The 25,809-nt window shown below is 55.7% G+C and overlaps 1 protein-coding gene across 1 annotated transcript; it reads left to right on the top strand.

The window, feature by feature from the left end:
* Positions 1–447: 447 nt before the first annotated feature.
* On the top strand, positions 448–25,122 carry TKT (transketolase). Its single transcript, XM_055343964.1, has 14 exons — positions 448–655; positions 10,180–10,297; positions 11,119–11,232; positions 12,018–12,115; positions 15,361–15,552; positions 17,629–17,747; positions 19,071–19,264; positions 20,013–20,177; positions 21,356–21,512; positions 21,653–21,783; positions 22,448–22,531; positions 22,630–22,723; positions 24,038–24,160; positions 24,837–25,122. Exons 1-14 carry the CDS (start codon positions 549–551, stop codon positions 25,010–25,012), a joined length of 1,872 nt encoding a protein of 623 aa, XP_055199939.1. The 5' UTR covers positions 448–548; the 3' UTR covers positions 25,013–25,122.
* Positions 25,123–25,809: the final 687 nt, after the last annotated feature.

Consider the following 25,809-nt stretch of genomic DNA (forward strand, 5'->3'; position numbering starts at 1 on the left):
TGGAGGAAGGAGTCAGAGCCTTCCACAGTCAGTGAAGATGCGAGTCAGGCAAACTCCGAGCGGAGCCTAGAACCTGGAGCGACTATTGTGATTATTGCTTGTGTGTGTGGCGAATTCCAGCAGGGCAGCTCTGCTTCAGGAGCAGATGCGGGGGGACGGGCAGGGGGGACGGGGGAGGTTAGGCAGGTGGATGCACTCGGGCAGGGTCCCCAGGCGGCCCGGAGCAGCGGCGGCCTGGGCTTCCCGGAACCGCGGCGGAAGGCTGGTGCCGGGGCTGCGCGGCGGCCGGGGAGGGGCGGGGCCTACGAGGGGGCGGGGCCCATAAGGGGGCGGGGCCTCTGAGGGGCGGGGCCCGGCGGGCCACGGCCGCTCGGAGGCCTGGGGTGATGCCGGCGCCCCGCCCCCGGGGGCGGGCCCGGGGAGTCTTAACGCGCCCCCGCGCGGCGCCGAGCCTCGGCCGCCGCCAGTCCCGCCGCAGCCGCCGCCGCCGCCGCCGCCCGTGCGTGCCCGCGTCCTGGTCCTCCGCATCCCCCGCCGCCGGCCGCGCCATGGAGGGCTACCATAAGCCTGACCAGCAGAAGCTGCAGGCCCTGAAGGACACGGCCAACCGCCTGCGCATCAGCTCCATCCAGGCCACCACGGCGGCCGGCTCGGGGTGAGCGCGGGGCGCGGGGCGCGGGGCGGGCGCGGGGCGCGGGGCGCGGGCGGGAGGGCGCCGTTCCGGAGGCCGCGGCGCTGCGGGCGCGCCAGCACCGCCCGAGGGAGGGGCCCGGGGCGCGGGGCGCGGGGCGCGGGCGGGTGGCGGGGACGCGCGCTCGCTCGGCCCGGGCCGGAGGCGCCTTCCGCCGCGGCGCGCGCTCTCGTCCGGGCTTCCGTCCGCTGCGCCTCGGGCCTCGGGCCTCGGGCCGCCCCGCCCCCCCCGCCCCTCCGCCCCCTCTGCCCCTCGCCGGGCGCGGGCTCTCCTGCTGCTCGGCGGCGCGGACGGGGCTCGGGAATCCCGGGCCGGGGGCGCCCCCGTGCCCGGGCCTGCGCCGCGCGCTCTACACGCGCCCTGTGCGGGCGCCGCCGCCCGCCTTCCACCTGCGGATGCGGAGACCGCGGCCCCGGGTTGGAGCCCCTTGCCCGAGGTGACGCCGGGAGAGCCGGGTTGGAGTGCACGCCGCCCGGCCCGAGCGCGCCCGCGTTAACGCCTCGTTTTGCAGGAGGCTGGGGGGCCGGCCCTCCCCCCGCGCCTCCCACGGCCCCTCCCCTTCGCTTCGCGTTCACGTCCCTGCCCCCCCCCCGCCCCGCCCCGCCCCGCCCCGCCCCGGGGTTGGGGTCCGAGTCTGGAGCCCGGAGCCTGGATGAGAGGGCGGGGTGGGGGCGCGGGCAGGAAGGTGGCCATGTGCCTGCAGAAGGCTGGCACGCGGCGCGCGCAGGGGAGGGCTAAGATGTGACCTGCAGGAGGCGGGAGCAGCGGGAGGGCGGACTTGGAAGGCTCGGAGGACCGGGGGCCGAGGCCGGCCCGGGCCAGCTGCCAGCTGCACTTTCCCCAAGGCAGGGGCGGGAGGCCCATCCCCCTACATTCTTTCCCGCCCGCCTTTCCGGCTCCGAAGGTGCAGAACGGCTGCTGCTGGTCCAGGGAGCCTCCTCTGAAGGTAGCGGGGCCTGTGGTAGTAACAGCCCCGAGCTGCTGGAGGCCTTCGCCAAGGTAGCTGGGAGGGCAGGCGGGCGAGTTGCTTCAGAGGCTGGTTCCCACTCTGTAAAATGGGAACAATTGTAGCTCCCATTCACTGGGCGGTTGCAAGGATCGCAGCCCCTCCCTAGGGGCCTGGCCTGAGGCTTGGGAGACAGCACTGTGCGGGATTGGTGAAGTGCTTTAGAGGGTTGGGTAGGGGCTGATTTCCAGGAATCTTTCCAACCGAGCTGTGTGCTTAGAACAATGACAAAATTCTACCTTCTGGCCAGTGTCATACAGGATATGTTATTAAGCAGTAAATCTCTTTTGACTTTCAGGATGAGTACTCCCCTTTTGTGCCTTCAAGACACCCATTCCTCAGAAGAGATTAGACCTTTCTTGGCAGGTGGCTTCTCTCCCACCCCACTCCCGTGCATGCTTTGAATCCATTATCTCCGTTCTGTGTCAGACTTACCCATTCTGTGTGGTGTCCCTTGCCTTGGCAGGGATTTGGCTTACTCTCAGCACCCCTCTCCTGTGTACTAGAGCTGTCTAGCCCCAGGCTCTTAGGGGATCCAGCTGGAGAGACTGCAGTTACCCATCTAGGTAGTGTTAACATATCTGAGCATCTTGCAGGGCTGCAGACAGTTACAGGGCCACCGAGCACCCAAATAGGCATCCCTGGCACGACACGGAGCATCCTTTATTGCTAATATTGTCTTGTGCATTTTGAGAATAACCATTTAAGGGACATGCTATTGCATTGTCTGAGGCTGGGGTGTTCAGTAAGTTGCCCAAGCTGGTCATTGGTGGCTGGTTGTTCAGCACTGCCTAGCAAGGGGCTCGTGTTGATTAGAAGACTTCTGGGGCTGGCGGCCAGGGCCAGGCTGGAAAACAGAAGCTGGGAAGGGGATGACCAGGGATAGCGACGGCAGACGTTAGCCAGTCTGGAGGCACTTGGAGAGAAATGACATAACATCACAGCCCTGGGGAGCCTCCCAATTGTGGGGTGGGTCTCCTGACACTTTGTTAGATAATTGAAAACCCACAGGAAAAAAATACAGTATGTATCTAATATAGTTAGATAATTGAAAACCCTGGTTTACATTGTAATGACTTTTGGAGGAACTCAACTGAGCTCACAAAGTATCAACTTGCCAAAAGAAAGAGCATGGAAGACTGATTTTTGTGTGTTTGCTAGCCTGTGAAGACACAGGAGAGACTTAGAGAAAACTTCTTTTTCAGAAGGAAGTAATGCTGCTACGCAACTCTTGTCACAAGAGGGATGTTTGAGGGTGTGTGCTGAGCTGGGTGTGCACAGAAGATGGTCCGGGAGGACTTGGGGTCAGGGCAGTGCTCTGGTCCCCAAATGTCCACCTTGAGGCCCGGGCCCAGTGTGGGCAGCAGCCACAGCTAAAGTGACCATCCCTTTGGGATGCCCCTTCTCTGGGGATCTGACACCTTGGTATCTTGGTGGCTTTCCCATTCCTGTGCCTGACCCTACGTTGTCAGTGGAGCTCCGTGGGCCCTGGGGGTGAGGACACTGGCCTCTGTGTCAGGGCAGCCGAGGGACAAAGCCCTCACAGAGAGCTCTTTGTGGAGACAGCAGCGACAATGGCCTGAGCTTCTCCGGTATCCTGTCCCTCTATGTGCTGAGGAAACGGGGGCCTTGTCAGAAGTGGCCTGGCTGCTGAGGCTGGTGGTGAAGATTTTGTCGTCTCATTGACCAGGGCTTGGCTCTGGCCGTATCCAAACAGCTCTACGTGATATCTGAGGACACCTTCAGAATTAGGCCTGGATGGGGTGGGGGTTGTGCCTTTAGTGAGTCCCTAGGGCTCTGGCCCACAGTGTTGGGGGGGTCCTGGGGGTGTAATGTCTCTGCCTGGTAGGCACCTCACTCCAGCTCTTTTCTGAGCAGCTGTGCCCTTGTCAGAAAGGCCCTTCTTGGGAAGTTTCCCCGTCTTTAAAGGAGAGGTCCATAGATGAGTGGTTTTCACAGTGAATCACTCCCCAGTGGGATTGGGGAGAGTGGGATGTGCAGGCTCTGGGGTCCTGCCACCTGCAGTCATGGGCTTCACATCCTGGAGGTCTGTGTGACTTTGAAGTGGCTGGAAGCACAGTCCTGCTCCACAGCTCTGGTATTCGGGGACTCTTTGGCTGAGTGCTCAGAGGGCCCCTTCATGGCCCAGGCTCCTTTGAATCTTTGGCCTCTTCTAGGCCCTGTCTCTGGGCGGAAACCTGCTGCCAGGGCCTCCTCCTCCTTTGGGGCTGCTTTCCACCCCAGCCTGGTGCTGACTGAGGCAAGAGTACAGCTCGTTGAGATTACCCCAGCTGCGTTGCCCAACTCGGTGTGAAAACATGAGGCTGTCCTAGAGTGACTCAGTTCTTTGCCTGAGTGACCTCTGAACTCAGCAGGGCTGGTGGTCAGTGTTTCTTGAAACCAGGAAACTGCTTAGGGTCTAGCTGAGATGTTTTCATGGTTTTTCATCAGCCCTGACTGTATCACAGCCCCTGTCATAGGTGCTGATTCCTGGACTTTGCTTCTTTAGGCAGGCCTGTGGTCACTAGAGTCTGGACCCACAAAACCCGGAACTTTCTTGTTGCCACAGACCACAGCTATCTGTGTGTCCGGAGCACTCTGAGGATTGGGACCTGCCCAGAAGTGGGTCCTTAGGCAGTCTCTGTGCTCTCATCCTGAACGGTGAGGCAGTCTCTTCAGAGTTGGGGGTGGTGGTGCCGGTGCTTGTAGGGGCCAAGAAGTCCAGCAGCAGGTGGGTCTGGCCAACTGGAGCCTTCACTGTTGGAGCTTCTTGCCCAGAAGTTGCAATTGGAGCCTGAATGAATCTCTGAGGGTGAGGGCTGCACAGCTGGACAGGGGAATGTGGATATTTGAGAACTTCCTATGCTGGGTGCTCCCCACCTTTGATAAACAAATCTGCAACAGCTCTATTGAGGTATAATATGCAAATCAGAACATTTTATGAGTACGGTTCAGTGGGTTTAGTAAACTTTGTAAATTTTTTTTTAATATTTTATTTATTTGAGAGAGAAAGACCGAGCACAAGCTGGGGGAGGGGCAGAGGCAGAGGGAGAAGCAGACACCCCGCTGAGCAGGGAGCCCCACTCAATCCCAGGACCCTGAGATCATGACCTGAGCTGAAGGCTGACACTTAACTGACTGAGCCACCCAGCTGCCCCATAAACTTGGTAAATTAACAGTGATTTACAGTAAGTTTTAGTGAATTTACCTCATCCAATTTTTTTTTTTTTTAGAGATTTTATTTGTTTATTCATAGACACAGAAAGAGAGGCAGAGACACAGAGCGAGAGGGAGAAGCAGGCTCCATGCAGGGAGCCCAACGTGGGACTCGATCCCGGGTCTCCAGGATCACACCCCAGGCTGCAGGTGGCCCCAAACCGCTGCGCCACCAGGGCTGCCCTACCTCATCCAATTTTTAGGACGCTTCATCACTCCTCAAAGTCCCTCGTGCTCATTTGCACTCATTCCCAGCTCCCAGGCAACCACTAATCTACTTTCTGTAAATCTAATTTTTTGGACATTTCATATCAGTGGAATCCTACAGAATGAGATCTTTGGAGTCTGTCTTTTTTCACCTAGCATAATGTTTGGAAGGTCTTGCATATGGTAGCATGTGGCAGTACTTGATTATTTTTACTCCTGAATATTCCATTGTGTGGATATACCTCATTTTATCTGCTCATAAGTTTCTCTTAGCACTTTGGTTTTGTCCTTGCTTTTCTGATGGTAGGCTTTGCAACCTTAGGCAAGTCACTTCCCTTCTGTGGGCCTTAGTCGTTCCATCCTCAAAATGAGGAGGAAGTTAGGCTTAATCTCTGATACATTAAGTGTAAATACTGAACAACTGCCATTTTTCTGTACACTGTGCCAAGCTCTTTGCACATGTACTACCTCATTCGGTGAGGTTCTATTAGTATCTCTGTGTTTACTGAGGTTCAGAGAGGTCACATCCCTCGAATCTCAGAGCCAAGATACATCATTTGTTCATCTGTGCAGTTTGTGCCAGGTGCTGTTCAGGCCTGAGAATACAACAATGAAAAGGGTCAGAGTCCCTCCGTTCGTGGAGCTTGTGTTGCAGTAGGATAAACAGGCAGTAAATAAGCACTGTAATGTCAAGTGGTGATAAGTGTAAAATGAGGGGAAGTAGAGGTATTTGTAGATAGTGTGGCAAGGGAGGGCTTCTCAGAGGACGTGGCATGGGGGTAAACACTGGAAGAAACACTCTGAGGTCTGGGGTCAGAGTCTTTCCAGGCAGGAGGCAACTAGGGCAGTTCTGGGAAGAGAAAGAGAAAGTTCTGGGAAGAACTGCTTCCAGGGTTCATTTCCACCCTGCATCCTGGGATTCCCTCCTGAGTATTTTTGTTTAAGTAAATATATACCTAAAAAAAGAGTATAAAAAATGCACATTTGTTGTAGATAATACACCTCTATGTGTCTACTGCCAGGCTTAAGAACAAGAACATTACAGTGCTTTTAAACTCCTGGGTGTCACTCCTCCTCCAGAAAGAGCTGCACTCTGAATTTTACATTTTCATTTCTTTGTTTTTCTTATTGTTTTATAACATTTTTATATCTCCTTAAATAGGATGGTCTTCTCTGGTCTACAGATCCTTTGCAGTGCATTTTGCTTACATGGTATATTAGTGAGGTAATGTTGGTGTTGGATGTGTATAGTTCACTCATTGTCCCTGTGCTGCATAGTATTCCGTTATACAGACACGGTGTGATTAACCTATTCCACTGATGCGCGTGGGCGGCCTCCAGGTGTGGCCACCACAAACAATGCAAGGACAGCCTCTGAGTTTCCTGGAGTGCACATGAAGGGACGCAGGTGCACATTTTGCTGGGGGAGCATGTCTGCTAGTTGAGTCGCTGGGCCTTAGGGAATATGCATCTGCTGATTGGTTTCTTTGTAACAGTTAAAAGATTGTGCGGGCTTTCTATTTCTTCTTGAGTCAGTTTTAGTAAATTTTTTTTCCCCAGACATTTTTCTGTTTTGAAATTTATTTGCATCAGGTGGTTTGCAGTATTGTATTCTCTATTAGGCCTCTTCTTCCTTTTCTGGCACTTGCTGTTCTCTTTTTCTGGATTCCACCTCATCAGAAGTTTACTAAATTTGTACTCTTATACTCTTTTTTTTTTTTTTTTTAAGAGCTAATTCTTGGCCTTGACTTTTTTTTTTTTTTGTATATTTGTCTCCTATTTCATGAATTTCTATTCTTTCCTTTTTTAAGATTTTATTTACTTTATTTATTTGAGAGAGAGAGAATAAGCAGTGGGGAGTGACGGAGGGGGGGGGAGAGAGAGAGAGAGAAAGAGAGAGAGAGAGAAGAGCAGTTTCCCTGCTGAGCAGAGAGCTTGACATGGGGCTCGATCCCAGGACTCTGTGGATCATGACACAAGCCGAAGGCAGATGCTTAACTGATTGAGCCACCCCAGGTGCCCCCATGAATTTCTGTTCTTTATTATCTTTTACTGTCTGAGCTCACTCCCATTTTTCTAACCTTTGTTTCTTAGCTGTGGGTTTTCAACTCTTTTGATTTTTACTTTCTTTATTGGGTACTTCTTTCTTTTTCACAGCAGGTTATTTCTGTTTGTACTTTTACACACTGAGGTTTGCCCCAGTGAAGCTGTTCTAGGTGCTTGGCCTCCCTGGTTTGTTCATCTGCTGAGAAGCCTTGTGTGTCCTTGCGATGCAGGCCCAACTTGAATATGGTGGGAGAGGGGTCACTTTGTGGGGGCTAGCAGCTGTATGTCTTGCTAACAGAGCAGCCTCGCCAGAGGGGTGAGGGGCCTTCTCTCTACTTTTCCTGCAGGGAAACTGGTGAGCAGGTAAAATGTGTGCTAAGGGGAGGAGACGGGGGACACCTGGAAGAATGTGTCCTCTGCGTGGTGGGACCTTTGAGACACTTAGGCCTTGCTCTAAGCAATTAGTGCCCCCTTCATAGATGAGTGAATTGGGACTGGAAGTGGACTGTTCGGGCCAGTGAAGGTTTTGGACAAACTAGTCCCTGTGTGTCACAAAGAGTAGGACATAAAGTACCCTAAAGCCTCCATGGCAGCCCCACCTCCCAACTGTCTCTAGCCAGTTTGCATCCATGGATGTGTCACAACAACGGAGGTGGGGCCTCCACCCACAGATGTCCCCCATGCCCCCCAGACAGGCCGGGGTTGCAGGGAAATCTCAAGCTCTGAAGCCACAGACTCCATACACTTTCAGCCCTGACGTTCCTGTAGTAGGCTGAGCTTGCAAGTAACCATCTCCTGTGTGCTCAGCACTCCACAGTTTACAGAGCCATATCTCAGTCCTTGGCTAGTTTCTTCCCTGCTGCTTGCCCCTTGGTCTGCAGGGCATCTGGTCCCCACCGGCCCATGAGAAGTTGGAAGCACTGAGGAGTTTGGCATCTGGTCTTCTGGCAGATGGTGGTGGCCGGTGGTGACCTGGCACTTCAGAAGCATTATCTTACTCGGCCTCCCAGCGCCCCCATATTTACAGATGGAGGAGCGGAGCCTCAGGGAGGTGAAGCACTTGTTCTGTATGTCTTTACTCTGTGGGTGTGAGGACAGGGCCAGCAGTGAGGCCAGGATGCAGGCTTTGGAGGGAATGACGTTGTAGGTGCACCCCTCACGGACCTGGCCGAGAAGGGGTGCTCTTCAACCTCTGATGTGTCTTCGTGGCTGACCTTCTCCCTCCCATCATATCTGTCCTGCCCAGGCCTGGGCATGCTTCCACCACATGCAGAAAGGGCTTGTGCCACACCACTTATCCCTGATGCTTCCATGGGGGAATGTCACCCTGGGATTAGCAGGCGGGCCGGGCAGGTGGAGCTCCTGCCCTGGCTGCCTGCCTTGTCCACTGAGTGGCCTGGCCCAATCTCCATCCACCCCCTTCCCCAGCTTCTCAGCATGGTGTCATAACTCCTGAAATGGGATCCTCAGAGACCGGGTGCCCTGGGAGGTTGGGGGGACAGGAGGTCAACCGGATTGGTGTTGACTGGGATGTCCTCCAGCTAAGTTCAGCATTAGGGATGAGGGAGGGGGGTCCCTGCCCAGCAGAGCAAGGTTTCCTATTTATGTCTCCTCACCTCCCTCTTTCAGGCTTAGTGTATTTTTCCCCATGACCAGGAGTTCATAGAGATGGCTAAGTATAAGATGATTGTGTGCTGGGAATGTGGTACTAAACCAGCATGGACAGTTCTGGGTTTCTCTACTAATGTGTCTGTGCTGGGAGTGACTCACCCCTTAACCCAGTACGGGGAGCCAACTGGCAGGGGAGGAGGGAGGAGTGCGTGAACTCTAGGTGTTGCATGTGCCCTTGGGTTTGGCATTGGGCATGTTTCTGTGTCGGATCTCCGAGCAGCTCAGAGGGCTGCGCTAAGCTGCATGGAGCCGGTGGCTGGGAGGCATGTGCCCTGAGGCTGACATGTTCACGGAACTGTGGACCAGGGGGATGTTGGGGCCAGCCAGGAATTCCAGCATGTCCTGGCGCCTGGACTGGGTTCATCATGAAGGGTCCTAAGAGGCCCCAACAAGTCTTAGCTAAGGTGTAACCCTTGTGCTTTCTGTCATTTGTGTAAATTGTTACTTGTGAAGAACTGCGTTTCGCAGAGCAAAAAGCTAAAGAAAGGGGAAAGCCCTTGAGTGCCACCAACCACCACCACCACCACTCCAGGGCTGGAAAGGCAGCTTCTTGCTTTTGTCAGCAGCCGCCCCTCAGCCCTTGTCACAGGCAGAAAGGGTTTTCATTTTTTCATGACCAGGAGTCTTTGTGGAAGATGAGATAATATGTTTTGCCTTTTAAATTCTGGCTCCTAATGGCTACACCAGCCTTTCCCATGCTAGCTGAAAAATGGCCAAGTAACCCAGTGATGCCTAGGGGAGCCCAAGGCCCCACTTACCCAACTTACCCAACTGCCAGCCCTATGTACTGAGGCTGCTGGGAGCTTTGTGGTCACTCCGTGAGCCTTCTCTCTTCCTTCCTGCCCATGGCCTAAGAGAACCAGCACCTCTGGGGGCCTGGGAAGGCGGGGTGCCCCTCACAAGTGGGTCCTGAGCAGGGCCACTGGGATGTAGCTCACTGGTCAGACATAGAGGGGTCGCTCCTCCCCAGCTACTGAGTCCTTCTAGCTGCTTCTAGAAGCTGTGAGGTAAGAACTAGGCTCTACCCTCCAGCCTCAGCGCTGCCTTGAGGCCCAATCTCCTGGGTACACCTTCTTTCTTACTCTAGTCAAGCCCCAGAATCTTTCAGTTGCTGTGTCTCTCGGGGCCTGGGCTGTTGGGCCCCAGGAGGGTGTGACCCCATGCCACCAATAGTGGCATCCTTAAGACCCCATGCAGCCCTCCCAGGAGCAGGAGCATGTGGCTCTCTGATTAGCTAGGCCTGTGACTCCTTGGCACATGTACCCCCGGGGCCTGGGGTGAGCCCTGTAGCTCAGAGACTCAGGGCCATGATGCATGTGTCTCTCTCTCTCCTGGCCCACAGCCACCCCACATCATGCTGCAGTGCCGCGGAGATCATGGCTGTCCTCTTCTTCCACACCATGCGCTACAAGCCCCTGGACCCCCGGAACCCACACAACGACCGCTTTGTGCTCTCCAAGGTAGGAGCCCAGCATGCCACCCTCCACCTGGGCCAGGTGTCACATGGGCCCTGGAACGTTGAGAAGGTGCTGGCAGCGAGTGATCTCCAAGGGGACCTGCCCCTAGTAAGCCCAGCCCCCACCCACCCTTTCTACCCACACTCCCTGACTGCCGGCCCAGCCCATCCCTTGGCGTCTTACTCTGGGCTGACCCAGCTGATATACTTAAGCCAGGCTGAGACCTAAACAACTGAACTAGTTGAGGACAGTGAAAATGATCTGCTTGGGGTTATGCCCTGTTTCGAGTCACTAGGCTGGACTCAAGTCCAGGTCTGGGATACAGCTTTGTGGCCTGGTGCACGTGTCTTTCTCTGCCGGCGCCCCAGTGCTTGCTCCCTGAGGAGTGGTGGTGCACTGGAGCAGGGTCTGGGATGAGGCACCAGTCCCACCACTCAAGCATGAGAATCACAGCCACAAACCATGCTACGGACCCCTGAAATCCACCTGTAGCCAGGCCTGACCCTGTGGCCTCTGGGCTTCCAGGGCAGGCGTGAGAGCTTAGAAGTCTGTCCAAGTCTACTCACATGCCAGAAACCAGGGATTAGGGCGGCCAGCTGCCTGCTGGGGTTTTGGCATCAGCTGGCCTCACAGCTGTGCTCCCCCTGCACCTGTCCCAGGGCTTGTTTGGCCTTGGCTGTGGGAGCTCGGGCTGAAGAAGGATGGAAGGGGGCTGTGGCCTTCACTCGCCACCTCAACTAGGCCCCACTTTCTGTGTGGTGGGAAAAGCCCCCAAGCATCAGCCTCCCAGCTGATGCCCCCTCCATCACTCATCCCCTGGACAGGGCCACGCGGCTCCTATCCTGTACGCCGTCTGGGCTGAGGCTGGCTTCCTGCCCGAGGAGGAGCTGCTAAACTTGAGGAAGATCACCTCTGACTTGGACGGGCACCCCGTCCCGGTAAGCACTCCCCGCCCCCCCGCCCCTGCCAGAAGCAGCACAGGCTTCTGTCTCTACTTCCTGTTTTTCAAGGCATGTGGGAACGGGAGGTGGGGTGCCCACTGAGAGACTGAGGTGTCGAAAGGCGGGGAGGAAGTGAGTGTTTCCAGGGCACACTCTTCACCCCAAGCTGGTGCTTAAGGGCAAGACCTTTTAAGGCCCCAGCCCAGGGGTCAGCTGCAGAGAAGACCTCTCCCCAGGCCCCACACACCCAGGCTCCCTGCCCCCCCAGGACCACCTTGGCCTCGTCCACACAGCTTGGGAGAAGAGGTTCACCACGAAGTGAGTTGGGGTCACAGCAAGATGTGGTGACACCCCAAAGAAGGGTCCCACCTTATTCCCCAGTGCTGGCCCCTGCAAGTGTTTGGAATTTGTAGGTTTCCATGAAAACTCACTCCCCATCTGGGCACCCAGTAGAGCCAGATGTTTCATCAGTTTTGTCATGGATGGGTGTGAGGTGGGCCATGCGGGAGCTTGAGGTCACACGGCTCCCTTGTGAGTATGGCTGGGGTTTGTACCACACCCACAGTTACCGTTACTGGAGAGTGAGAACTCACACCCTGGGTGGAGGCTGCCCTGCTGCTGGGCCTTTGTGCACACCCAGCACCTGGATCAGTGGGGCCCCTGAGGCTGGGGACCTGGGAGGGTCATTGGGAAATGCTGCTGTGTCGTGTGTCGTGTGTCCCGTCCCCCCTCCCCCAGCCCCCCCCCGTGCTATGAGTAACTGTGGCCCTCTCCTACGACAGAAACAAGCTTTCACCGACGTGGCCACTGGCTCCCTGGGCCAGGGCCTTGGGGCCGCTTGCGGGATGGCCTACACAGGCAAATACTTTGACAAAGCCAGGTAAGACTTCCACTCCCCAACCCTACGCTCAGGAGTTTTGGAAGGTGGCTACGTCTTAATCATTGCCCCTGGGTACCTCCTCTTGCGGTACGGGATAGGAGCTAAGTAACCCGCATGTGAGACCATGACAGGCACCATTTTCAGATGAGGAAGTAGGCTCATAGGAGCAGAGGGACATACTCAGTGTCCCTTCCTAGTGACAGCGGGGCCAGGCGTGCACCTGGAGTCATTGGGCTGGTGAGTTCCTGTGGTGTCCTCAGGATCAGTGTCTGGACCCCAAAATCTCAGAAGGCTATGTTCCCATTGTCTGACGAAACACTCACATGCCCAGGCTGGAGCAACCTACCTTTATCTCAGGGAAGGAGATGATGTGTTCTGCAGGGTTCTGGGCATCCCCGAGCCTCACCTGTCAGCCAGAGAAGGGACAGACACTGGGGAGATGGACTTACAGGGAGGGGGCAGGTAGCCTGATCAGAGAGGTTTGCTGCTGCAGCACGGGGCAGTTTGGAAGAGAACCCCCTTGTGGCAGATCTCAGCCACAGGGCTGCGTGCTGTGGCCAGATTTGGGGTCATGACTGGGCCGCCTGAAGAGAGGAATGCTGCACTGCAGTGAGCACCTACTGTATGCAAAGGAGGGGAGTCCTGAGACCCCTCTCCAGGAGGGGAGCTGAGGTTTTGAGGCTTTCCAGACCCTCTGGGGGCCAAGCTCAGCTACACCAGAAGTGATTCACCATGAAGTGAAGAAAGGCACAAAGAATGGGATGTATGTTTAAGAGTATTTTATTTGGCACAGAACCAGAGATGTGAGTTAATTATTCCCTACAGATGCTTGAAATAATTCCCCGTGAAGGGCCATTTCCTGACCCTAACATAATGGAACAAGCCAGTGTAGGGAGAAGTTTAGCTGGGTTCCCAGCAGCCGGGGTTGGCTAAGGCTCAGGCCCTTGGACTGTACCTTGCAGCGAGGTGGGGGCAGGGGCGTGCAGGGACTTAACCCTGCTCCCCGAGGTAGGGGCCCGATAGAGTTGCTCTGGCCTCCAGTCACGTCTCTCCCATCCATCAGCCAGGGAACATAGGTCAAGTTGGCTCTCTTTCATTTCTCTTTTAAATAATTTTGTTTGAATTACTGAATACCAGCTCTGTGAAAAATACGGAAACGCATTAAAAAGAAATTAAGGTTTTCCTGTTCTCAGCTGCCTCCCATTTGAATCTCACTTAACATATCCTATTTCATCCGTGTTATTGTGAGAAGAAACTTACACCTTGTATTCTGTTCTTTAGAGAAATAGAAAAATCTAAACATTGTGTGTTTTCTCCCTTAACTGTCAAGAGCTAGTTTTAACATTTGCATAATGCTTTTTCTGTTTTATGGGTATGCTGTAGCCCATGAGGCATCCTGTTGTTGTGGGACAGTTGAGGTGCTTTTCAGACACCTCTGGGGCACATGTTGGGGTCCCTTCTCTTCAGGGAAGCTCATGACTGGGCATCTGCAGCCCCCACTCCAAATCCAGCAGCTGTAGTACAGAGCTTCTGCAGACCTCCCCAGCGTCTCCTCGGGGTCGCACGCCCTCCTGGCTGAACTCAGAGGCTATGCTCCACCCTTGGCCCCGGTCTGACTTCCACGGAAGAGGGTGTGGCGTTGGGAAGGCAGCTGTAGTGCTTTCCTGGGATCTCTTCCCAGCCAAATCAGATGCGTTGCAGTCTCTCTGACCTTGGCGCCATTAGGTTACTTAATTCTGGGAGCTGCTGTCCCTCTCCTGGCCCCATGAGCCAGATGCAACCCTCTGCAGCATCCTTGGGCTCCCCCCGCAGCCTGCCGAGGAGAGAGGAGACCAGCCTGGGGACAGGACACAGCATCCGATAGGCCCCTACGAGTGTGGGTCCCGAGACCCAGCTCTTCGCCCAGGAACCTGTGGCGGAAGGCACCAGACAGAGGGAGGATGCAGGAGCCCCCCTCCCTGACCTGGCAGCTTACAGAAGCGCTGAGTCATGCTGACGACGCTGCCATTGGCTGCCCTCCTCTTCTCCAGCTCCCTGGCCTTAGGCATGGAAGCCAGAGGCCCTGAAGCTGGAATAGTTCGGCTGCGGCCTGCCGCAGCGGCAGGACAGCTGTGTCCCCTCTGAGGCTGTCCAGGCACGAGCCTCACTCCCTGGGGGCACACAGCTGGACATGGCCCGGAAAGGGGAGGATCTTGCCTCTGCTCCATCTGTGTGTGTTCCTAGACAGCAAGGAGTGGACAGTGTGGGCTTAGGTGCTCAGACCAGTGTTTGATCCCCCACTCAGCCCTTCCCCTGCCGTGTGGCCTTTAGACAAGCCCCTTGGCGTTTGAGCCTGCTTTCTTGTCTGTGATTTGGAAGTAACAACTATACTTAATTCAAGGCCAGGGCTGCTCAGCACAAAGGACCCCTGGGTGCCACGCAGTGGCCCAGGAATGATGGGGTCATTGTGTCTAATACCCGTGGCCACTGCTCCTCAGTGGCCTGTTCCCACCCCCCTGCCACCCATATCTTGGGGGTGGGGATCAGGGTCCCTGAACTGGTCTCCCCCACCTCTAGCCTCACCCTCCTTGGCTCTACCCTCCCTAGGATCCAGAGGAGGCTCTGTTGACCAGTAACTTGCCCCAGACTCCGTCTTATTTTTACCAGGTCACACTGCCTTTGAAGCCATCATGGTTGCCTTGTTGACCCCAGGGGTAGAGAAAGGGCTGGGCCTAGTATGAATCTTGGGGTAAGAATCAGTCTTGGAAGAACCTTGGGGAGAGCCCATCTAATAGGCACTGTCCCCACCATGAGCCTGGTCCTGCATGTCCCCGTTAGTACCCTTCTCTCACCTGACAACTTACCCTGGGCTGCTCCTGGTGGCGCACCTTGGCCTCCCCAGCCCATTCCCAGGATCCGGTCCCCAGGGCTCCCTAGCACTCCCAGTTCCTACGTGAGTGGAGTGAAGTAGACCCACCCCATGCCAGTGGCTCAAGCCCTATCTCCCCACGGATAGTAGTCACTCGTCACCCCCAATGCTTGCTCATTTTTCCTTGTGCCCTAATAACCCCTGTTCTCTGGATCTTATAGAGCAGAACCCTGGTTGTGAACCCAGGCTGGACAGTAGGGACCTGACTGCATGTGCTGCATGTCACGTGCAGATACTGCTCTGTTCCCCAGGGGGACAGGCTCTCTGGGAGGGACAGGCAGGGAGCATGGTGCCCTGGGTGAGAGGGGCTAGCCTCTGACCCACCTTCTTTCCACAGCTACCGCGTCTACTGCATGATGGGAGACGGGGAGCTGTCGGAGGGCTCCGTGTGGGAGGCCATGGCTTTTGCCAGCATCTACAAACTGGACAACCTGATTGCCATTCTTGACATCAACCGCCTGGGCCAGAGCGACCCCACCCCATTGCAACACCAGGTGGACATCTACCAGAAGCGTTGTGAGTCCTTCGGGTAAGTTTGGGGCTGTGGCCTGAGCACCCTCCTAGCGTAGGAGCCATCCAAGCTGGAGTCTTTTCAGGTTTGGGGGTCAGAGTCAGCCAGAGGCCAAGCCTCATCTAAAGAAAGTGTCTGTTCTTCAGCGTTTGGCTCATAATTTCACACTTAAAGTGGCAACCCAGGCTGCCAGCCTGGAGCTGTGGGCTGAGGCCCAGTGCTAGTGAATTCCTTTACTGGTGAGGTGGTGGGACATGATAGTTGTCAGAGCCTCCATGTAATGTGACTGTGCACATCCTCATTTTGTTCTTAGCTGAGGTGGGATGAGTGGCGCAGTGTGAACCGGGCCTGCTTGGTGAGGCTAAGGGACATGTAGCTCTTGAGGGGTTTGAGCATTGGTTTTGGGGTCACATGTTACCAAGCAGGGAGGTCATCTGGGTGAGTGTTAGCCAGAGGGGGCCCTCCCCTCAGTGTCCCTCTCCTACCCCAAATAAAAGCCGAGCTGCAACTGGAGCTCCAGGGCCCCAGGGCCCTCAACGCTCAGCCTCAGCTGAGGAGACTGGACGACAGACCTCCAGGCCCACCCTTTGTAGATGAGTCGGCCTAGAGAAGGCCAAGGTGGGCTTGCAGGCCCTGGTTACACAGCAGCCATGGTTTGGTATTTCTGATGACTGACCTAAGAGAGAGAGAGAGCAAACTGTCAGAGGAGAAAACTAGGCCACCAAGTGTCCCAAGAGCCTCCTTAAGCTTCACTGGCTGGGGACTTGGCTCATAACCCTGGCAGTGTCCCTGGATCTATAACCTGCATCCTGACGTCCTTGCCACGTGACGTTGGGCAGGTTATTCCATCTACAGCGTCTGTCTCAGGGCGTGACCCTAGGGCTTGTGCTGAAGCTTCAGGGGGTTCACGTGTGTTGTGCTTGGCCTGGTGCCTGCGCAGAGTTGGGTGCTCAGGACATGTTAGCTCCTATTGTATTACCATTAATTTGACAAGAGTCCCAGAAAGGGCTGCCTTAAAGAGAAAGATTTGCTTACCCAGGCTGCTTCCGAATTCTGTTTGGCAGCTTGACTCGTCTGTGTCTTATTGATTGATTGATTGATTGATTGAGCCAGCAAGCAAGAGAGAGAGAGAGTACAAGTGGTGGAGGGGACAGAGGGGGAGGGAGAAGCAGGCTCCATGCAGGGAGCCCAATACAGATCCCAGGGTCCTGGGATCATGACCTGAAGCCGAAAGCAGACACTTAGCCAACTGAGCCACCCAGGCATCCTGGCTTATTTGATAAATATTTCCAATACTACAACCAGCATCTGTGGAGTGACCAGTTGTGTTCCTTAAACAAAATTTGGGCCAATGGGATCCCTGGGTGGCTCAGCGGTTTAGCACCTGCCTTCAGTCCAGGGCGTGATCCTGGAGTCCCAGGATCGAGTCCCCACATCGGGCTCCCTCCATGGAGCCTGCTTCTCCCTCTGCCTGTGTCTCTGTCTCTCTCTCTCTCTCTGTGTCTCTCACGAATAAATAAGATCTTAAAAAAAAAAAAAAATTGGGCCAAAACATTTTGAAGAATCGAACAGCAGATAGAATGCAGACCCAGGGCATTGTCCCCAGTATAGCTCTCGGGAAATAAGTAGATTTCAGGAAACCAGTACATCAGGCACAAAAGAGAAAATAAATAAACCAAGCTTTGAATTACTGAAGAAAGAGGAAGAAAAACTGTTTGGGGGCAATTCAGAAGAAGTAAAATAATGTAAAAAGGATAAAGACAGTGACAACTGGGTGGCTCAACGGTTGAGCCCCTGCCTTTGGCCCAGGGCGTGATCCTAGAGTCCCGGGATTGAGTCCCACATCAGGCTTCCTGCATGGAGCCTGCTTTTCCCTCTGTGTCTCTGACTCTCTCTCTCTCTCTCTGTGTGTGTGTCTCTCATGAATAAATAAATAAAATCTTTAAAAAAAAAAAAAAAAGGATAAAGACAAGAGAAAATAAAACCAAAGGTGGAAACAAAGTCTTTAGCCTTTCCCAGACGGCAGCCTTTCAGCAGAGCGAGGGCAGCCTTTCCCCAGGGACCCCTGACGCTCACCGTTGCCTCTGTCCGCAGCTGGCACGCCGTCATCGTGGACGGACACAGCGTGGAAGAGCTGTGCAAGGCCTTCGGCCAGGCCAAGCACCAGCCAACGGCCATCATCGCCAAGACCTTCAAAGGGCGGGGGATCCCAGGTCTGTCTGCATCACACCCCACCCCTGCGCTTGGTCCCCATGGCCAACCGAGGCAGTGTGGGTTTCCATCAGGGGACATGTTTCTGCAGTCTTGTGTCTGGGGAAGCATCAGGCCTTTGCTACCTTACACCAGGTGCAGTGGGCCGGGGAAGGAGAAGCAGGAGACACAATGCTCTGTGAGCGAACTCAGTGATCAGCATGGCTGAGCCAGGATTAGAGACTGGGTCAGGTGGGAGGGGGGGGGCGCCTTCGGGAGAACCTGCGGGTCAGGAGAAAGGACCGGTGTGACATGGTCCCCCATACCCTTGGTGTCCTGCACAGGGTCCTCTGGCAGAGAGCCTAGCAGGGTCTAGAAGGTGGTTCCTGACTGGGCCTGAGGCCCTGTAGGTGTAAGCTGCCCCCTGACACTCAGGCCCCTTGGGCTCCAAACCCCTGGGGCTGAGGCAGCCCTAGCCCCTGTTAGACATGGGAAAACGTGGCTAGAAGTGGTTGAGAACTTGCCCGCGGACATGGGGCCTGACTACAGACCATGGGCCAGCTTCTCTGTGCCACATGCCCCAGTGGCCCACCTGCCCGTGTGGACTTAAGGCAAATGAAGAGAAGCACTGGTGTGTGGGGGAAGGTGCACGGCTCTGGGGCCTTCAGGGAGGGGGTGGACGTTGAGAGGACTTTGGGGTATTGACACCACCTCAATGCTACTGCTTGGCTCGGATCCCTCAGGTGTTAGCGCCAAGTGGGATCTGGAAACCTCAGAGGTTTTGGGGGTTTCTGGGGGCCTAGAGGGAGACTGGATGCTGTGTCAGAGAAGTCAGTCCCTGGGTTGAGGTGACCTAGGAGGAGGGGACTCTTGGTCCCCGCATAGCAAGTCAGCATGGTGAGGGATGCACCTGGGTGCCATTCTGCTGCACACCAGTGCAGTGGGTGACCTAGATAATTCTCAGCCTGCTCTGGGCCTCAGCTTCCCCTCTAATGGCCAGAACCCATTCAACAAACTGAACAGAATTGCTGAGCAGATCCTTCCTTGCAGCTGGGGAGGTGGTGCAGAGGCCCATGCATGCTTCCCTCCCCACTTGCTTGTCAGCTAGCTCCTGGAGAACTGGCAGCTATTCAGTAGGTGCCAGGCATGTGGACTCCTGGTCACCATGACCCTCCTTTCCCAACCCCTGTGGCATCCACCATGGAGCTCTGCCCTGTGTTTTTCCCTTCAGGGGGGCCTCCTGGCCTGCCCTCACCTGTTGGAGACTCAGCCCCACAGAGCAGCTTCCTGCTCCTCAGGAGCTATGGTCTTACTGGGCCCTCTGCCCTCCCCCATCATACCCACAGGGATCGAGGATAAGGATGCTTGGCATGGGAAGCCCCTCCCCAAAAACATGGCTGATCAGATTGTCCAGGAAATATACAACCAGATCCAGAGCCAAAAGAAGATCCTCGTGACTCCCCCACAAGAGGATGCCCCTTCTGTGAACATTACCAACATCCGCATGCCAAGCCCACCCAGCTATAAAGTTGGGGACAAGGTACAGAGTTGGCCTTTGCTTTTCAGGTCTGGCTGGGGTGGCTATGATTCTCTGGTTCCCTGAGGCTGGGGCTGAGATGTGTCTCTGGGGGGCTGGGAAAGGGAGATAGGGGAGATTAGTTCAGGGTGAGGAGGAATCCTGAGGTGTTGATCCTGCCATCTCCATGAGGACAACCAACTCTGAAATTACTTACCTGCAGAGGCTCAGAGAGGTCCAGAGACTTACCCACAGTCACACAGCAAGCTACTGGCAGCACTGGGATCAAAGCCCATGCACCTGAGTCCCCCCATCTCTGGCCCTTCAGTCTGAGTCCCTAGGTCTGAGCTCAAGACTCCCCCGTGTCTGGTCTAGCAGAGCCTAGGCCCTGTCCTGCTCTAGGCCCTTCCCCATATGAACCCACACTGGGCTTCCTGACTCCCAGGTCCTCTGTGTTCCTATGCAGAGTGGGTAAGTTCACAGACCTCTGTCACAGGGGTAGGGAAATTGGGGGTGCTAGAACACCCTCTGCCCCTCAGATGGCTCACAGATGGGCCGGGACCAAGGGGCTGCAGGGACTTTGGAGACATTGAGTATAGAAGTTCTCATTGGTAACCTTACAGAAGTTAAATTTCCACAGGACTGTGTGTTGTTGAGCTTCCTTTTTCTGCCCCTTTTCCTCCCTAAAAGCTGTGGCCTCCAGGGGCTGAGCCAGGCTTCAGGCCCCATGCCCACCCCAGTGCTCAGAGTTCGCTTGCTCTCCTCCCCACAGATAGCCACCCGCAAGGCCTATGGACAGGCCCTGGCCAAGCTGGGCCGCGCCCATGATCGCATCATCGCCCTGGATGGGGACACCAAGAATTCCACCTTCTCAGAGATCTTCAGAAAGGAGCACCCAGACCGCTTCATTGAGTGCTACATTGCTGAGCAGAACATGGTGGGTGCCATGTTGGGTGGGCAGGTGGATGCCAGTGCCAGACACAGGGCTGAGGTCCTCATGCTCCTTTGGGCAGCTGTGTTGGCAATGCCAGGTGTCTGCTGGAGGCCAGCCCAGGGAGACCACAGGAGCAGCTAGGAGCCAGCTTTGGCCTCCAGTAACTGCAGTGGCGAGGGAGACGAATGTAGTGAGCTGTGCAGGTGCAAATGTACTGGGTGCGTACAGACAGAGCGCTAAATGGGCTGCAGGTGCACATAGGAAAGGCTGTCTGTAGGCCATGTGTGGTGGAATGGCTGTCTCTTGGGGAAACCGGCCTTCTAGGCGGTAGGGCAAGCGCAGTCCCAAGGAGAACATGAGGGGCCTAGCAGCCATGGTCCTCTCGCCAAGGAGCCCAGCCTGGCCTGCGGGCACCTAGCAGTGGGGAGCTTCGTCTGAAGGTCACTGGTTCTACCTTATCCAAAGTTCTTTCTCCAGATGAACTTGAAGCTGTCTCTCTGGGGCTTCTAGGCTTGCCAGCTGGAGGATCCAGACTAAACTGGCACGGTATACGGGCTGGGGAGGCCCCAGGTGCTGGAGCACGAGGGCTCACATCAGGTGACAGGTTCGAGATTTATTTATTCGTGAGAGACAGAGAGAGGCAGAGACACAGAGTAAGAAGCAGGGTCCATGCAGGGAGCCCGATGCAGGACTCGATCCTGGGATTGAGATTACACCCTGAGCTGAAGGCAGGCACTCAACTGCTGAGCCACCCAGGGGTCCCAAAGATTTTATTTTTTATTTTTTTATTTACTTGGAGGAGTGAGTGAGAGCACAAGCAGAGGCAAGGGAGAAGCAGGCTCCCCACCAACCAAGGAGCCCAGCTCGGGGCTCGATCCTACAACCCCAAGATTGTGACCTGAGCTAAAAGCAGACACTTAACCAACTGAACCACCCAGATGCCCCTCGCCCAGGAAAATAATTTTAAAAGAATTTTTGAAGTGGTTATTTCAAGTCCAATGAGTTCAATATTCAGAAAAGCTGTGGAATCCATGGGTATGTAGGAATCTCTTACATGGGAAGAGGAGAATCTAGTCGCTAGGATGACTGGATCCTCTAACTGTCAAGAGAGGTGTGAGCTTCTGGGCTCCCCGGCTACCCTCTCGCTCCTCTTCAGGGCTGACACTGTCGCTGTCCCCCAGGTCAGTGTCGCGGTGGGCTGTGCCACACGCAACAGGACGGTGCCCTTCTGCAGCGCTTTTGGTGCCTTCTTCACACGGGCCTTTGATCAGATTCGCATGGCGGCCATCTCCGAGAGCAACATCAACTTCTGTGGCTCCCACTGTGGTGTGTCCATTGGTGAGTTGAATGGGGCCAGGACACCTGCACCTGTACTTCTCTGGATTTCTGGACCAGGAGGTTGTGGGGAGTGGGGGCAGGATTCCTTTCCATAGGTGGGGGGCTCACTTCTGCTCTATCTATCCTCTCCCACACCCCAGGGGAAGATGGGCCGTCTCAGATGGCTCTGGAAGATCTGGCCATGTTTCGGTCCATCCCCACTGCTACGATCTTTTACCCAAGTGACGGGGTGTCTACAGAGAAGGCGGTGGAATTAGCAGCCAATACAAAGGTTGGTCACATGGCTGTTTGCGACGTAGGGGTGGGAGGTCAGCATGCCAGCGCAGAGCTGGTCCTTTACTGCCCCACAGTGGTGTCTCCTGACCACGCCACTGGTGTTTGTAGCTTGTGGAAGTGAGACCAGGAAAAGCAAAACACCTATTGCCCTTTCTGCTGGGTGGCAGACACTGCGGACCGGTCACTGTACTCTCCCCACTGAGAATCCTGGCAGCCCCTGCCTATCTGGCTGTTGACCCCTGTCTCCTCCCCAAGTTGGGCTCTCCGAGACCAAGAATGTGCTGAGTAACGTGGTCTGGACCAAGAGCCCCAGTACCGTAGACCAGAGGGTCCTGTGGGTCCCCTTCCTCTGCCAGACGCACTCTGCGGGGAGCAGCCCCACTTAGAGACCAGCCTTCATGGAAGAACAGCTGTTTTCCATGTGAGGCTTGGGGCTGGCAAAGCCGCTGGGCTGCTCTCACCCCAGAAAGTGTCTGGAGAGGCGCACGCCAGAGAGGACAAGACAGTCCCTTTTCCTGCTGGGGAGGGGTGGCCTGTGGGGACAGTGGGGTGGAAGTTTGTGGGTAAGGAGTAGTGGCCCTTCTACAAAGAATCCGCTCCCCAAGGTTGCCCATGCGTGCCACATCCTGTCATCCTTTGTCATTCTGTTTTCGTTCTAGGGCATCTGCTTCATCCGGACCAGCCGCCCAGAAAACGCCATCATCTATAACAGCAATGAGGATTTCCAAATCAAACAAGCCAAGGTCAGTGCCTCTCATGCCCCAGTGAGACCCCAAAACCAGGGCCCACCCACCCCAGGCCACCAGTCCCTGAACCTCATTGGCTCCTGTGTCATCTCCAGGTGGTCCTGAAGAGCAAGGATGACCAGGTGACTGTGATTGGGGCCGGAGTGACCCTACACGAGGCCTTGGCTGCTGCTGACCTGCTGAAGAAAGGTAAGGAGGGATCCCAGCAAGTCTTATTTAATTTTTTTTTTCCCCCATCAAGTCTTAGATCAGCTGCTGATGGCATATGAGGTCTTGGGGGTGAGAAGGAATTTCATCCAATTAAATGATAGTAATGAAAGCCACTTTTTTTTTTTTTTTTAAGTAGGCTCCATGGAGCCCAACACAGGGCTTGAACTCAGGACTCGGAGATCAAGAGTCAGATACTTAACTGACTGAGCCACTCAGGCATCCCATAAAAACCATCCTTTGAGCCCTTAAGACTGTGTGGTGGGCATGATGCTAAGTGCCGGGGCTGCAGTGGCCTTAGGTCCTGCCCCCCGCCCTGGAGTTGAGGTGCCCTAGTATGGTGGTCAGGTCACGGGTTGTAGAGCCTGCTGATAGGCCTGAATCACCACTCAGTAGGGCACTGGTCAAGTTACTCAGCATTACCATGCCTCCGTCTCCCCATCCATAAAATGGAGGTACTGTCACTGTCCCTCCCGGTGGGACTGTCCTGAGAATTTAATAAGTGTGACCTAGCATTATCATCATCATCATTACAGGTTCACAGATGTTAGCTGCTGACAGTCGGGGAGACAGAGTTACGCAGCGTCAGAGCAGTGCCCCAGCGTAGCCGTGCTGAGCAGGAAGCAGGCACATGGGGGTGTCCTTAGGAAAGTGACCTCAGGTGGGAGGAGGAACTGATAAGCAGAGAGGCCCCGGCAGAAGGAATGGCGTGTACGGAGCTCCGGGGAGCTGGAGAGAAGCGGGGCGAGGGCTTGATGGGGCCCTCGGCCCTCTGAGGCCGTTCTGCTGGGTCCTCGCCTGACCTGGCGCCTGTGCCTGCAGCCGCGGCTCCTGTCCCCTCCCCTCGTAAGCCCTGGCGCAGCCTCACATCAGATGCTTGGAACTGTCCTCCAGCTTCCCCTGTGTCTTCAAAGGCATCTGGGAGGATGAAGCAAAGCTGTGAGGGCCCCGGCCCGCCACTCAGTGTTTTTTGGTGGTCCCCAGGCTGAGGGTCTCTGGCCCCGGATGTGAGGAAAGAGAAAGAGGTGCTTCTCTTCCCTGAGACCAGACGCATCTAAGGTGGTGGAGGATGCCAGAGGACGTGGGTGCCACAGACAAGCAGAGAAGGGGGGAAGCCAGTGGGGAGGTGGCAGACATGAGATGATAGGAACAGAGGGACAGATGGTCTCCCCAGAATAGGGACAGGCCTAGGTGATAACTGTTAGGACCCCATGAGCGACCCTCACCCTTCAAAGGGCACACTCACAGCACCCAGTGCATTCCCCTCAGCCACGCCCCTGGGTTTTCTCCCCTCAGAGAAGATCAACATTCGTGTGTTGGACCCCTTCACCATCAAGCCCCTGGACAGAAATCTCATTCTCGAAAGCGCCCGTGCGACCAAGGGCAGGATTGTCACCGTGGAGGACCATTACTATGAAGGTAACAGGCCCTAGGCCGGAGAGCCAGGCCCCGACGGGTCAGGGAAGGGCCACAGAGGGCTGGATGTCCCTCCTTCATCCCGCCCCAGGGTGGCAGCTGGGACTCAGCCTTCTGTTGGCCGCAGGCGTGGCTGGGGACCCGGCAGACTTGGCTGTTAGGATGGCTCCTTGGAGCCCCTCCCACCCAGGGCGCACAGGAGGATCTTGACTTTGCTTGAGAGGAGGAAGAGTGGCCTACGTCCCTGATAGAGTTGGGCATTGAGTCTGTTGTGAGGAATCAAGCTGGGACAGCAGCACAGAATTTCTGTCTTCCCCGGTCCTTCGCCAGGCAGCCCTCCACAAGCCCACAGCACCCCTCCTCCAGGGCAGGCTTTCTACCAGGGAGAGATGGGCGTAGACTGGGGTCAAGGACAGATGCTCATTCATCTGGGGCAGCTGCCCAGAGGATGGTGTTAAACGTGATTCAGAGGCCACATTTGGGCTGAGGAAGAAACACGGTGGTGATGGGTGGATGGTGTCTGCTCCGGCTGCTGGCCTGAGGGAGGGTGGTGTACATGCTGGCTCTGCCGTCCTCGGGGAAGGGAAGCACTGGGATAGGCAAAGGGCCGAGGAGCAGGCCCTCCCCCATCGCCCGCCCTGAGACCACATCGCCTGACTCCCCCCCTTTCCTTTACCAGGTGGCATAGGTGAGGCAGTGTCCTCTGCCTTGGTGGGTGAGCCTGGCATCACCGTCTCCCGCCTTGCAGTTGGCGAGGTACCAAGAAGCGGGAAGCCAGCTGAGCTGCTGAAGATGTTTGGCATTGACAGGGACGCCATCGCACAAGCTGTGAGGGACCTTGTCGCCAAGGCCTAGGGAGGGTAGGGGGGGTGAGGTAGGGGTTCTACACATTCCTGAAATTCTGGCAAAGGTGCTCAAAGATGTATGGAGTGGAGTGATAAAATATATGTTTTAAGAAAAACGAATCGGTCCTGAAGTGTTTGTTTGACATGAATGCAGCCAGTGCTGGTAGAGGCAGAGAGAAGACGTCGGGTCTTGTGCAGTCACCTCTCCTGGGCCCACATCTGCCCTTAACCACCAGAACTGCTGCCCTCGAGCCGCCAGGTGACGTCGTACTTCAGCCTGCCTTCCAGCCCAGAGGCTGAAACCCAGTCTCGCCTCACCCTCCCCCGCTGGCCCCAGGGAGGCTAGGGAGCAGCCTGACTGTCCAGAGGGCCACCTCACCTTCCTTAGGACCCACAGCCCTGTGGGCAAATGTATTTCCTCCTTTCCGTGCTCCCCATGCTCCTCCCCAGCTCCTCCCCATGCCCCTTTCACCTCAGAGAAGCAGGGAAACGGCAGTCCCCATCCTGTGGAAGGTGATCGTCCCTCAGGTTGGCATCAGAGCGGCAGCACCACAAACCAGAAGTTCTCAACCCCAAGTGCAGAACTGCCTACCTTCAATTTGTTAAAATGCATGTTCCGGGCAGCCCGGGTGGCTCAGTGCTTTAGGCGCCGCCTTCTGCCCAGGGTGTGATCCTGGAGACCTGGGATCAAGTCCCACGTTGGGCTCCCTGCATAAAGCCTGCTTTTCTCTCTGCTTGTGTCTCTGCCCCCTTCTCTCTCTCTCTTTCTCCCCCACCCCCCATGTCTCTCATGAATAAATAAAATCT

Source organism: Nyctereutes procyonoides, unplaced genomic scaffold, assembly GCF_905146905.1.
Source record: "Nyctereutes procyonoides isolate TBG_1078 unplaced genomic scaffold, NYPRO_anot_genome, whole genome shotgun sequence".
Lineage (NCBI taxonomy): Eukaryota > Metazoa > Chordata > Mammalia > Carnivora > Canidae > Nyctereutes > Nyctereutes procyonoides.